The sequence below is a fragment of the Callorhinus ursinus genome, unplaced genomic scaffold (genome assembly GCF_003265705.2).
Source record: "Callorhinus ursinus isolate GAN/ISIS: 27379988/994484 unplaced genomic scaffold, GSC_fseal_2.0 scaffold26, whole genome shotgun sequence".
NCBI classification, from domain to species: Eukaryota; Metazoa; Chordata; class Mammalia; order Carnivora; family Otariidae; genus Callorhinus; species Callorhinus ursinus.
In genome coordinates, this window is record NW_027397088.1 from 6,253,975 (window position 1) to 6,268,651 (window position 14,677).

General features: G+C 37.0%; 1 protein-coding gene across 9 annotated transcripts in view; it reads left to right on the forward strand.

Annotated features, from left to right (window-relative positions):
• FARS2 (phenylalanyl-tRNA synthetase 2, mitochondrial) overlaps nucleotides 1-14,677 on the forward strand; it is a 536,237-nt gene that overhangs the window by 180,392 nt on the left and 341,168 nt on the right. For all 9 annotated transcript variants that reach the window (XM_025891117.2, XM_025891118.2, XM_073877541.1 and 6 more), the window contains one exon: nucleotides 369-528. In XM_025891117.2, the coding sequence (XP_025746902.2) occupies nucleotides 369-528 (160 nt within the window). The remainder of the gene's footprint in view (nucleotides 1-368; nucleotides 529-14,677) is intronic.

Genomic DNA, 14,677 nt, shown 5'->3' on the forward strand with positions numbered 1-14,677 from the left:
ATAGTTTCAGGTCACACTGTAAGGACTCTGTAGGCTGGTCAGGAATATAATTTTAGAGTCTGAAAGCCTGATTCACTGATATTTGCACTAGCATTGAGATAATGTCTCTTTTGAGGAAATGACTATAAGTTAAGCCAAAGTAAAATGAAGAGATGAGAAAAGATCAGAACAGTGTCTTTTAATTCCCTAAAGACTCTCCATTACATTTTGCACAGTGCTTTGTTCAAAGTCGGTAGTAAATGAATGTTACTTTCAGTATGTTCATTGACTAGAAGACTTAACGGATTTTATTTCCACACTATGTTTTTTCATGTAGGCTGGCCAGGATACTATTTTTATTTATGCATGTTATTCCTCTTGGTTTACAGTTATTTGCTGGCATGAAGGATGGAGAAAGCCTACAGCTCTTTGAACAGAGTTCTCGCTCTGCCTATAAACAAGAGACACATACCATGGAGGCCATGAAGGTCATTGAGTTTGACCTTAAGCAAACACTTACCAAACTTGTGACACATATTTTTGGAGATGGTAGGTATCAAATGCCTTTGTCTTTCTTTGGGAGATTAAATATTTAACAAATACCATCTTTCTTGAAGTCATTAAGTCTAGATGTGCCTAGATTTTTTTAGTCAAAGTTGTGGCTTAGTGGTTTTTATCCTCTGTGAGGTAGAACTTAGGGATTTGCTGGTTCATTTCACTTGAGGAGCAGGAGGACATGAAAATGGAATTAGCTTGAGAAAGAAAATGATTACAACCTTTGATAAGAATGATAATGGATTAGGATCAGTGGAGAGAAAGTCTACTGGCTGATTAGTATTATTTTATTACTACATTATCATTAATACAGTACTTGGATTGATGGGGCAAGATTCTCAACCATGTGAGTTGGCCCAGTGGAAAATTTTGTATGTTGGCCAACTGATTACTGTTATCAATAGCAAACATATTAACAATGAATTTCCTGGAGGCAGAACAATCTTTTTAAGACGTGGATTCTCACTTTAGTCATTTACTCTCCCTTTTATCTCCAGGATAATTTTTTGTCTGTAATGCCCCCCACCCCCTTCACTATTTCTAATTTACTTGAGATAGTACTTTAGTTATTTTTGGAAACATGTAAAGAGAAGGTTAGGGGATTTTTTTTTTTAATTGTGACCTGTATTTTATTTTTTAATTTATTTTATTTTTTAAAGATTTTATTTACTTATCTGACAGAGAGAGAGAGAGAGAGCACAATCAGGGGAAGCGGCAGGCAGAGGGAGAGGGAGAAGCAGGCTCCCGGCCGAGCAAGGAGCCTGATGTGGGGTTCAATCCCAGGACCCTGGGATCGTGATATGTTCTGAAGGCAGACGCTTAACAGACTGAGCCATCCAGGTGCCCCAATCGTGACCTATTTTTTAAAGGATGTTTAGAAGACAGAAGCCTAGCATGGTTAGGATTCTCTTTTATTCTTCTATTCTTACAAAATTTTTTAAGGAACAGCTTTATTGAGTTATAATTGATCCAAAATAAGCGATACATATTTAAAATGTATAAGCTGCTAAGCTGACATTCAGTAAACTGAACATATGTACACACTTTTATGAGTTTTGACCTATGTATGCACCTATGAAACCACCAGCAGAATAAGGATAATGATCATGTCTATCACCCAAAAAAGTTTCCTTCTGTTCCTTGGTAATCTCAGCTTCCTGCTCTTCCTTACATTTCCTTATCCCAGGGCATCAGTGATCTACCTTCTGTTGCTATTGATTAGCTTATACCTTCTAGATTTTTATAAGTGGAATCCTATAATATGATCTCTATTTTTGGGGGGGGGTGAGGCTTACTATAATTATTTTAAGATCCATCCATATTGTAGTATACATCAGTAGTTCATTTCTTTTTATTGCTCAGTGGTATTCCATTCCATAGTTTATTTATTCATCTATACATTCATATTTGTTTATTCGTCTACCCATTGATAGACATTTGGATCATTTCCAGTGCTTCACTATTACAAGTAAAGCTATGCACATTCATGCACAAGTCCTTGTAAGAACACATGCTTTTATTTTGCTTTGGTGAATACCTAAGAGTGGAATGGCTACACCATATGGTAGTTGTATTTTAACCTTCTAAGAAGCCACTGAACTATTAGCTGATGTTGTTGTGCCATTTTACATTCCTTTCAATAGTATATGAAAATTCCAGTTGCTCTATGTCTTCAACAACACTTAGTATGTTCAATCATTTTCTTTTTATTTATTTATTTTTTTGGGGGGGAGGGGAGAGAGAGAGGTGAGTAGGGGCAGAGGGAGAGGGAGAGAGAATCTTAAGCAGGCTCCATGCTCAGTGTGGAGTCTGAGGTAGGACTTGATCTCATGACCCTGAGTCCATGACTTGAGCTGAAATCAAGAGTCAGACACATAATTGACTGAGTCACCCAGGCGCCCCTGGTCAATCATTTTAATTTTAGACGTTCTAATAGGAGTATAGCGGTATGTCAAAGAAGCATTCAGCGTATATAAAGAACGCCTCCAAATAAACAAGCAAAAAATCAACCTAAGAGAGAAATGGGTAGACATTTGGTGAAGGTGACAAATGGTGTAACTAGAATGACTAATGAACATAGGAAAAGATGTTCACCCTTATTAGTAACAAGGGAAAAGCAAATGAAAACCACTGTGAGTTACTGATTGTCATTTTTTCATATGTGAAAACCTACATGCCTAACATTTGTAAGTGTTGACAAAGATAAAGGAAAAATAGGATGAAACACAGCGTTGGCCCTGAGTACGAGTCTCAGTTATCATTCCCCAAGCTGGAAGTTGAGTGTTCACCTACTATTAATTTCTGTCTATTTCTTTGTACCTCCAGGCCTCCCTACTTATGTGTGAATTCAAATTGTATTTACAAAGGTTCTTGTTCTAATTCATGAAGCCTCTGCTGCCCTGTTTTAGCAAGGTTTATTAGAGCATCTCCACTGCTGTATTGTGAAATGAATAGTTAATGTGATATTTAAGAAACCACTAAATAATCCCGTGTATTCTTTCTATCCCTGTCCTTTTAAAAAGAGTACGTCAACTTCCTGCTGCTGTCTATTTCCAGGAGGCAGAAAACGGTATTAGGGAGGAGGTACAAATCAGGCTTCCAAGTATGTTCACAGTGTTTTATTAAAATAAAAAAGATATGAAGTTAAATATGACAAAATGTTACGATTTCATAAAACTGAATGCTGGGTGCATGGATGTTTGCTATTTTCTATTTCTGTCTCTTGGTATGAAATATTTTGTATTAAAATGATGTAATGTAATAGTGAAACAGGTTTCAGATAGAGATTGCTGATAGGAAAATCCTATTATAACCAGTTTCTCTTTACCTTCATGATAAAAGAAAGGATTTGTGATATTTCTAGCAGTACTACTAGCTATTTAACACTGGAACGCAGGGAGCTGGATTGTGTTGTTCAGGCCATTTTCAAGGCAGGTTAGGGTAGGAGGGATGGTAGTATTGGAGGGGGAGAGAGCATTCCTTCTCCAGTAGCTTTACAAAGAGATTGAGGACCATTTGAATTTTCCCATTGTCAAACCATGGAAAGAATTGTTTTTAGAGCCCTCTTTATTTATGCCTTGCAACACATTTGTATCATCAAATGATTTGCTATTGATGAGGTTTAGGAACTGCCACCTTGTTAGATTACTGAATGGTTCTGAATAGGCAGGTAGCCTCCTTTCTTAAATGCTAAGTATTTGTGTTTCTCCTACTTGGTTAGTTTTCATTATTTTCTTCCCCTGTCACCTGGTTTAGTCCTCCCAGCCCCTTTACCCTTCAACCGGATAATTCTTTCTTATTATTTTTTTTCCCAACTGGAGAATTCTTATTTATCCTCTAGTGTCAATTCAGATGTCCACTAACCAGGAACCTTTCCTGGTGCTCATGCTGAGTCCCAGAGGCGCTGCCTCTTCTATGTGCTTATCTAAGCTCTCTTTGGGGGTGGGTTTTTATTTTTCGGAGCAGGAATCACCATTGGATTTCTGGCACATTGCAGCCATCACAATATTGAATAAGTGAGACATAATCGCTTGTTTTCAAGGAGCCATGAAGCTTGACTCCTCTCACTGGGAAACAGAAGTGTTATGGGAGCATGTAGGAGAGGCACCTCCTCTGAGATTTGGCATGTGCGCCAGGACAGGTTCCCATTTGGAGGACATCAGAGCTGACACTAGTCATTGAGAATAAGCACACAGCACTACAGCATTAAGGAATGAAGAATGGAAGAGAAAGGAAGAAAAATGGTTAACAGAAAAAAAATCTCATGTCCACTGAGAGATGGTAGTGTGCAATCAGAAAAATTAAATTTAAGTTCTCTTTCCTCCACTTTGAAATCTTTAACAGGTCAATTAGTGCTTTAGGCCTCAGTTTTCTTTGAACTTTTAAAAAGCCAAGGCAGTAATACTTGTTTCCCCTGAGAATAAAATGAGGTAATATATGTGAAAGGTACCTTGTAAGGAGAAAATAGTAAATAAATGTGTAAATATGAAAAAAATAAAGGGAAGAAAAATTAGGACATGGCAATAAAAACAAGGAACTTATGAAGAAATACAGTACAAAGAACAATAGTTATAGTTGATTTGTCTTTATTTTGTCTCATGAAATGAGATATGGCTTTCTACCAGACTAGCACAGCAGTCAAATGGGTGTCAATGGTAGCTTCATGTCCTCTCTGAGCGCCAACAAATATTTTAAAAAGAAAACAATGTTCTAGACCTTGTATAGATTATAAAACTTTCCCAGGGGCCTAGGGGATTATTTCTCTGAATCTGGTGCTGGATTTCCTTTATGTTATTATTTTTAATATTTGTATTCGAATAGCATTCAAAATCATGCATTGAGGTGAAAGTTTCCCAGTAGCAATTTTCCTTATAAGAAAACATTTCTGCAGTGTATGATTTCTCTGACTGTGGTGCCTATCTTATATGATGGGCATGTTCATGGCCAAGAATTGAGAATCTTAACTTTTGAAAGAGCGGTGAAGTTGCAGCCTCTCTATTTCAGACAAACATTTGCTTTATTTTTGAAATGCTATTAGCCTAGACTTTTAGGTTTCAGGTTTCATTACAGATGAGAGTCGCTATTTTATAAATCTTCAAATTCACATTTTGTTTGTAAGACTGAGTTGGCAGAATTGTGGAATATGGCGTTGAAGTAAAAAACCAACTAGTTTGGAGAATACATGTTGTTCAGTGCACTAAAGTCTATCTGTGAGAAAAGCCTTTTATTTTTTCTTTCCTTCCAGCCACGAGATTATTTTTAACCCCATTCACACAGTAGCCAATTACCCTGAAAATCCTTAAAGACACATCTTCGCCTAACCCCGGCATATCTTTGCCCTATGTATTGCCAAGGGAGCTGTCGCCGGGAGGGGTGTGTGAGCTTGTCCCCAGGTGTGTTTGCATGTATAGAACATCTGCTAAGATGCTTCTTGGGTTGGATGCTAAGCAGGGTGGGAAGGTGAGTCAAACCCAGGTCCATCTTATGAACTACAAGGGCGAGGAGGTATGTATCCTAAGAAACAGGTGCTGTGCGCTCTCCTACGGTTCACGCTGAATCTTAACAACTCCCTGAAGACTCTTGGCTGTTTCTTCTGCACTGTGAACAGAAGTGCCATGTTCTTCAGGCATTTCAGAGGATCATTTAACTCTTTTTTGGGGGGGCGGGGGTGCTAGTTTCTGAAAAATTCCTTGGCAAACCTGTCCAGGTACAAACAATCTGTGTGTCATTTAGATTAATAATAGCTTTAATTATGGTAATGACAGTGCTAGAGATAATAATTAACAGTGTCAAAGTCTGCACATGGATCTTTTTGTTGCGACCCGCATCTATGATTATAATCTCTCTTTTTTGTGGAAGCTACACAGAATTGCAGTGTTGTGAAGATCACACAGCCAGGAAAGCCCATCGGTCTGACTTCTGAGCCCAGGTTAGAGGTTAGCTCTTTTGAAAAGATAGAAAGTAATCATTGCAATAATATTTCAGAGACTGTGAGGTCTACAAAAGCCATGATGTAAAAAAAAACAAAAACAAAAAACCTGGGCTTCTCCCTAGGCATTCCCTTGTGACTCTCCCCATACTCTGACTCCTATAGCTAGCTCAGGGTAGAGCCCTATTTGCTACATCATATGCAGTTACATTTTAAATACCAAAGATCATTTAAAACTTCAGATTCAGTCTTTCTTTACTTAGTTGATGAGCAGTAACTGCCTCAGCAGGGCTCAGAATTATCCAATGATTCTTTTTATATTTGTTTTTATGGTCTAAGCCTGCTTTCCACTTTTTTTATGTTGTTATTAGTATCATCTTCCTTTGTTCTTGAAAAGCAAAATTAAAAATCAGAACACACTATTTCCTTGTGGCAATTTGTTGTTATTACAGCTGCTTTAGTGTCGGGGTTTTTTTTCCCCTGCTTCTCCAAAGCAGTTTTATTATTTTCTGCTAACATTTCAATTGCACCAGCATCCTAAGGCTGAGAGAGGTTACCAGTTCAGAAATAGAAATAAAATAACGCTTTAGACTGTTTTCATGCTTGTGGCATTTGCTGTCATTTTTAACGTTTCTAAATTGTTTCCCCAATATTTTGTATCATATTTGGCTGATCGTTTCTTTCAGAGCAACTAAGGTGGGGGTTTAGGATTTCTAACGTTTTAGTTTCACTTTCTGTCCTTCAGGATTTATAGCCCTTCTTCGGCAGTCTTGCTAAACATTGGACTTTCCATTTAGAAAGCATTGACCTCATAGCACAGTTTAGATGAACTAGTCTGAGGGAGAAATGGACTGTGACCCTCTGCTGTTGACTAGATATGTTGCCGTGGGCAAGTCATGTCTCTTACCTTTGTTTCAAATAAAAAAGACTTGTGATGGTCATTGAGGTGCATGTCCCAGGATCCTCTCCAAGGACCCTGGCTGATGGGAGTACAGATGGCCTCCAGCTGTCAGTTCCTTTGAGAATTGCCTCAACTGGGGGCTGCCTCCTTGCTCAAGGACATGCCTTTCCCAGGGCTGCCCACATCTAAAGACTGGTTGTGGCAGAAATATAAAGGCCCAGCATTTTGACCCACCACTCTACCTTGCCACCACGCCACCAGGCCACCATGCCACAACCCCAGTATGGGGCAGTTTTGATTGGCTAAGTTCCAGAGCTGTGATGAGGTTAAGGCTTTGTTAGGCCTGATTGCAGCTCATTGACTTCTCTTTCTGCCCCAACTTGTTGTCACCTTCTTCCTCCATAGGTGTTGATACCCCCAAAATAACCTGCTTGTCAATCCAGCCTATATATGGTCCCATCCAACTGAAACATTCTAGGGCTCTGTATTGTGAATGTTGTCCTGGTCAAGAGTAAAGTCAGTTGGTAATGGTATTGAAGATCTCATTATCTTCCATATCTTTTTCACATTTTTTTTCTATCTACCAATACTTGTTAATATAAATTAAGTGAAAGTAATTGAGAATAATAATTAGGTTTATAGTTGTTAGTTCTACTTTGTTCCTAAAATTGAATCAAATTAAAAAAGTTTAAGCATGTTACTTTAATGATTTTGAAATCAGCTTGTTCGGGCTGTCTGGTACCTGATTTGGAGAGGGTTGTCTTTCTCAGAGTACTCCTAGGAAGTGAAGTAGCAAGGTTCCCGTTGCCTTCGGCCAGTGTTGGGTTTCCTGTGCTCATTGTGGCTTGGATGTTGTCCAGGCAGGCTGCACTTATAAAAACTGGCTGGCATGGTCAACTTCTGTGAGCCTTGGGATCACTAGCTATGAAATGGGGATATGAAATACGTTGCATTGTATCCACTAGGGGTGTTCAGGGGAAATACGACATCACCTAGGAATTAGGTGGAGAGAGACCTAAGACAGTTTTTTTTATATGTCTGGTAAATGGAGAAAATTTGTATTAGAGTTGACATTTTTGGCTGAAGGAACTGGTACAAGGAAACCTCTTGGGAGAAAGTTTGAGATAGCCATAATTGAACTGAGCTGGAATATTTTTAAGGAGCCTAAAAACGTCCACACTTGTGTGACAATTGGGCAGGGGCTAGGGAACAGGTTCCCTACTCTAGAGAAATAGGAAATTGAAATTGTTTAGTGTTTTATGTAAACAAAGTAAAATTATTGGGCCTTGAGGTACAGTGAAAAAAGTACTTACAATTTTAGGGATACTGTAATCAAGATGACTAATGTGCCAGGAACTGACCTATTTCTTAGCGTTTTTGCTTGTAGGTGGTTGATATACAGGCAACCTGGAAAACATTAAGATTTATGGGAGAGGGAAAGTTTCTTCTCTACTTTTTTAGGTTCATAGAAAGTTCAGATTTTTGCTTCATTTCTTTCACTTCTCCTCTGGCCTCTCTTGTAGCTCTAGCTCTGTCAAGAAATAGATAATCAGCACAAGTCTAGTTATCTAAACTCTGTTATCAACCACTCTAATTTCTTTGCACCCGCTCTCTACTTTCTTGATAAAGACCTAACCTTGAATTGATATCCAAATCAACTCTTTTTTAAAAATTTTTTATTGTTATGTTAATCACCATACATTACATCATTAGTTTTTGATGTAGTGTTCCCTGATTCCCAAATCAACTCTTTCTGCTTCTCCCCGGTCAGCTCACTGCACAGATATCTTTCTCAGATATTCCAGAGCCTACCATCTCACCTTTCCTTCCAGTCGGAGGATAAGCTTGTCTGTTGCACTAAGAATGATCAGGTGACTAGGTGTGAACTTCATGCATATTCAGCCTCTTGGTCTCATTCTTTGATTCCCGTTCCATCATTTTCTCTAGAACCTTGGTTCCTTAATTATCAGCTTAAAATATGTTCCAGACTGTGTCATCCCAAGATGAAAGAAACAAAATAATGCCGTTATTTCCCCTTCCATCCTTCTTTGGAAGCTTACCTCCCTTTCTTTTCAGCCATGCTTTATGACGTGTACCTACCTTTGCTTCTCCACCCAGGCTGTGTTCATTCTCTTTCTGTTCAGGTCACAGTTGACTTCCAAATTATAAAATCCAACAGATTGAGGAAACTTTCTGCCTAATTTTTCAAAACAGCTTTATTGAATTATAATTGGCTTCCAATGAAATAAATATTTTAAAGCATACAATTTAATAAGTTTTGACATATTTATACACACATGAAGTCATTACCACAATCAAAGTAGCAGACATACCATTACACCCCAAAATTTCTTTGTGCCCTTTGTTATCTCTCCTTACCGCCTTTTCTGCCCATGCTCCCTTACCACACCATGCCTTAGGTAACTAGAGTGATCTGCTTTCTGTCACTTTAGATTAGTTTGCCTTTTCTAGATTGTTGTAAACAGAATCCTACAGTTATATAGTCTTTTCTTGCCTGGATTTTTTTTTCACTGAGCATAATTATTTTGAGATGCTTCCATGTTGTAGTGTGTATTAATACTTCATTCCTTTTTACTGCTGAGTTGTATTATATTATATGGACAGCTTACAATATATTTATCCATCCAGGTGGATAGGCATTTGGGTTGTTTCTAGGTTTTGGCAATTACAGATAAAGCTGCTATAAATATTTGTGTTCAGGTCTTTGTATGGGCATATGTTTTTATTTCTCCTGCATAAATAGGTAGGAATGGAATGGCTGAATAGGAGTTGTATGTTTAAGTTTATAAGAGACAAACTGTTTTTCAAAGTGGTTGATCCACTTTACGTTCCTATTAGTAGTGTATAATAGTAGAAGTTGCTCCCCATCTTTGGCAATACTAGGTATGGTCAGTCATTTTAATTTCAGCCATTCTAATAAGTGTATAGTTGTATCTGATTGTGATTTTAATTTGCATTTCCTTAATGGCTAATGGTGCTGAGTAGCATATATTTATTTGCCATCCATATACCTATGCTTGGGTGTAGCAACCAAATCTTTTGCCCATTAAAATTTTTTAAATTGATTTTCAAAACTTCTTTATGTAATCTGGAGACAAGTCTTTTATCAGATATGTGATTTGCAGATATTTACCCCCATTCTGTGCCTTATCTTTTCATTCCCTTAACAGTGTCCCTCAAAGAGCAGAGGTTCTTAATTTTGATGAGATTTAATTAATTCACTTTTTCTTTTATGGAGTATGTTTTTGTTATAGTGTCTAAGAAATCTTTTGTAACCCAAAGTCATAAAGATTTTTCTACTCTGTTTTCTTCTAGAAGTTTTATACTTTTCAATTTTATTTTTAGGTTTGTGATTATTTTGAGAAAATTTATATATGCTATGAGCTACGAATTATAGTTTTTTTTTGCATATGGATATCCAGTTGTTCTAGCACAGTTTGTTGAAGTGACTTACTTGCCTTTCTACCATTGTCTAAAATCAACTGACTATATATATTTGGGTCTATTTCTGGACTCTCTATTCTGTTCCATTCATCTATTATTTGTCTATCTTGATGCAATATTGCACTGTTTTCATTACAGTAGTTTCATAATAGGTCTTGAAGTCAGTTAAAGTCTTCCAACTTTGTTCTTGTTCAAAGTTGTTTTAATGAGTGATTTGTGTTTATTTGGATGTTGATGTTGAGTTTTTTTAATTAAAATGAACTTTATTTATTTATTTATTTATTATGCTAACTGAACTGTGGTTGAGTTTAAATGATCATTTTGCTATTTGTTTTGTTTGTCATATTTGTTCTTGGTTCTTTCTCTCTTTTTTTTTGTTTTTCAACTTTGCTTCCTTTGGATTAATTGTCGAGTTTTTACTATTTCGTTTTATCTGCTTAGTTTGGCTTAGTAGCTATAACTTTTTGTGTTATCCTAGCAATTTCTTTATGGTTAGTAGTATATATCTTTAAGTTATCATCGTCTGTCTTCAAGTGATAATATACTACTCGTGTATAGTATAAGAACCTTGCAGCAATAGACTTTGATCTCTCCCTTTCTGGACTTCATGCTATTGGTGTTATGAATTTTACTTTTATATGTGTTATCAGCTGCTAAATACATTGTGGTTATTTTTGTTTTGAACAGTTGATTAGCTTTTAAAGATATTTAAATAATAAGAAAAAAGTCTTATATTTACCCAACTAGTTATCATGTCCAATGGTCTTTATTTTTGTGTTATTTTCATTGGGTGAAGGATTCAAGATTGACAGGTTTTTTGTTTTAGTTCTTTAAAAATATTGTTTCTGTCTCTTTTCATTTACATTGTTTCTCTTTAGAAATCTGCTGTCATTCTTGCTTTTGCCTTTGTTCTTCTGTACATAATGTGTCTTTTCTCTTTGACTGTTTTTGAAATTTTTTGTCATTGAATTTAAGCAATTTAGTTATAATTTGTATAGGTGTAGTTTTGTTTAGATTTTTTGTGTGTGTGTGCCTGACATTGATTGAGCTGGGATTGATGGGTTTATATTTTTCATCAAATTTGAGAAATTTTGGTAAATTTTTTCTTCATATATTTTCTCTATTCATTCCTTTGGGGACTCCAACTACATCTATATTTGGCTATTTGAAACTTTTTCACAATTCATTGGTGTTCTATTCACTTTTCTTTCAGTGTTGTTTCTTTTTTTCTCCTTCTGTGTTTCCTTTTGGATAGTTTCCATTGCTGTATCTTCAAGTTTACCAATTATTTTTTGCAACGTCTAATCTGTTAATTCCAGCCAGTGTTCCTTTCTTATTCACCCCATTCATTTGTTTCAGTTAGGGTCTTTTTTATATCTTCTTTGTCTCTACATAACTTTTTCAACGTATTGAGTACTATCATGATACATATTTTAATGTCTTTTTTCTAGTACTTCTATTGTCTGTGTCATTTGTTGATGAATTGTTACTTATTTTTCTCTACTTTGTTTTTTTCTTCTTTGCATGATAATTTTTCTGTGGAATGCCAAGCAGTGTTAATTTTGCCTTGTAATATTATCAGTATTTTTGTATTCCTCATAATATTCCTGGGGTTTTTTCCAGGATTACTTAGAAATACCTTAATCCTTTTGGCCCTTCTTTTTTAAGTCTTGTTAGACAGGATAGCATAGGGTTTCAGTCCACAACCAATGTAAGACCTGTTTTAGTACTGTAACTGATAACCCATTGATTATTAGGTTTTCAGCTTGGCTTTTGGGAACTGGCAATATTCTTGGTCCTTGTGAGCTCCCAACATTATTCCCTCTAATCTTTTTTGTGTTGTTTGTTCTCTGGCCTTGGGTAAGTTCAAGCACTGACAGTATTCAATTGAATACTAAAGGGTTTTTTGTGGAATTTTTTTTTTTTTTTGGCAGATCTTCAGGGTTCTCTGTCTATACAGTCCTCTTCTCTCCTTCACTCTGTCCTATGAATTCTAGTTAACCCTGACTTGTCCAGACTCCCAGCTCTGTCTCTTCAACTTGGGAAGACTTCTGGGCTCTTTCTGTGTTCTCTGTTGGGGCAGTGTTAGGGCTCACCTCCCAGGGATCAGTGCCCTTGGTTACCTGACGTCCAATGTCTCATGTGGCATTTTTTTGTTTTAGTTTTTCACATGGAAGGGTAAAACTGGTTCATTTTTCCACATTGTCCAAACATGGAAGTCTTTCTTTTTCATTTGACACTTTGACTACTCCTTTTTTTAGATGTAGATCTTCCTCGACTTATGATGGGGTTACGTCCTGATAAACCCATTGTAAGTTGAAGATATTCTAAGTAGAATATGCATTTAATACACCTAACCTGCCAAACATCATAGTTTAGCCTAGCCTACCTTACATGTGCTCAGAACACTTACATTAGTCTGCAGTTGGGCAAAATCATCTAGCACAAAACCTATGTGATAATAAAAAAGTCTTGAGTCCATCTCATGTAATTTGTTGAATACTACACTGAAAGTGAAAAACAGAATGGTATACATATAGAATGGTTGGAAGTGTATCAGTTGTTACCCTTGTGATCGCGTGGCTGACTGGGAGTAGCGGCTTGCTGCAGCACAAGAGCCTGGGAAAAGATCAAAATTCAAAATTAGAAGTATGGTTTCTACTGAATGCGTATCACTTTCACTCCATTGTAAAGTCGAAAAATAGTAAGTAGAGGGCTATAAAATAAGAAAAAAAGAAATATACCTTTTCTTGTTTTTCTTACACCTCTTATCACTTATTCTTTTTATTTTTCTTTGGCTTCTTTTTTGATGATGCTTAATGTTTGTAACAGGAATTCTTTGAAACTGGGGGCTGGGGTTTTCCTTCTCAAAGCAGAGTTTGATAGGGAGATGGCTAAAATCTTAAAGTTGCATTGTTTTAGATCTGGTTTACAAAAAGATTGCCTTATGATTTTTTTTTTTTTTTTTTTTAGGAAAAATCAGTGAATTGTGCTTTATCTCTTGGGATATTGGAAACATACTTATTTTAAAATATCAGTTTTTTTTTTTATTTTTTAAAGATTTGTTTATTTCGGGGTGGGGGAAGGGGCAGAGGGAATTCTAAGCAGACTCCCTGTTGAGCACAGAGCCCACCATGGGGCTCAGTCTCAGGACCCTGAGATCATGAGACTTGAGCCAAAACCGAGAGTCGGATACTCAACAGGCTGAGCCACCCAGGCACCTCTAAAATATCTGGTTGTTTTAGAAAATTAATCTCATCTGGAGTGAATTCATGTTTGATGGTTGGTTTTGTTGGCTGGCTTACTTAGCATTAGATTTATTCATGGACTTTGGAATTTTGGTTTGCAGGTTCCTGTTCAGTGGAGGATTTTTGCTTTTGTTTTTCTTCTTTTCTCTTTTTCCTCCCTCTTGTCCTCTCCTGCTTTGCTTATTTCTCCCTTATGTGACTTTGCAGTTGGTTCCATGTAGCTCTCTCAGCCTGAAATCCAGAATGGACTTAGAAAGATCTGTCAGATGTACTAACTAGCTCTGATTTAGGGGATGGCAGATCCAACACCTATGGCTTGGATCTCTGAGCCTACAGCTCTTCAGAGCTCCTGCTCCAAGCTGTATTTGGCGAGTTTTTGTCACTCTTCTTTTACGAGCATGAAGCTTATTCCATTCCAGCATCTGACTCTAAGCTTTTAGCCTCCCTCAGATCCTGAGCCAGTAGTGCATTATCCTTCTGAAGGCAGGCTCCTGGCTCCTTTCCTGAGTGTGGACCCCGAGCCCAGCAGCACTGTGCTTTCTCCTCTCTCACGGTTTTGCATTTCTGTTCTGTTTCTAGCCTATGGAAGTATTGAATGTAGATTATACCTTTTTGGTTTTTTCCTTTTGATCATACCTGTCGTTAATGTGTTGCAAAAACAAGGAGTCTGATGGTGTCATCTTGGTCTTGTAAGGCCACTTTGCATGGAAAACCAAGTTAGTGTAGTTTTTGTTGTCTGCTCCAGTGGAGGGCAGCATAGGGCTTATTGTCTGACACCTGGATTTGAATTCTGATCATGGCATTTACTGTGTAAACTTAGGTATGTAAGCTGTTGTGACCACCATTCTTTCTTCTATAAAATGAGAATAATGGTGGTTCCTGAGCAGTGTTTATGCCAGCCTTATACCAGTGTAAAGATTAGAGAAGACATGCAAGGGATTCAGCACAGCATCACAGGAAATGAACAGCACATGTTGATTACCTTAGGAATGCAATTTAGAAACGCTTATTTTTTTTCATATTTTTATAAAAAGGTGAAAGATATTTTAGATTATGGCCTGACTTTCAGTGACATTCAATTCAAAAATCACCCATTTGGCA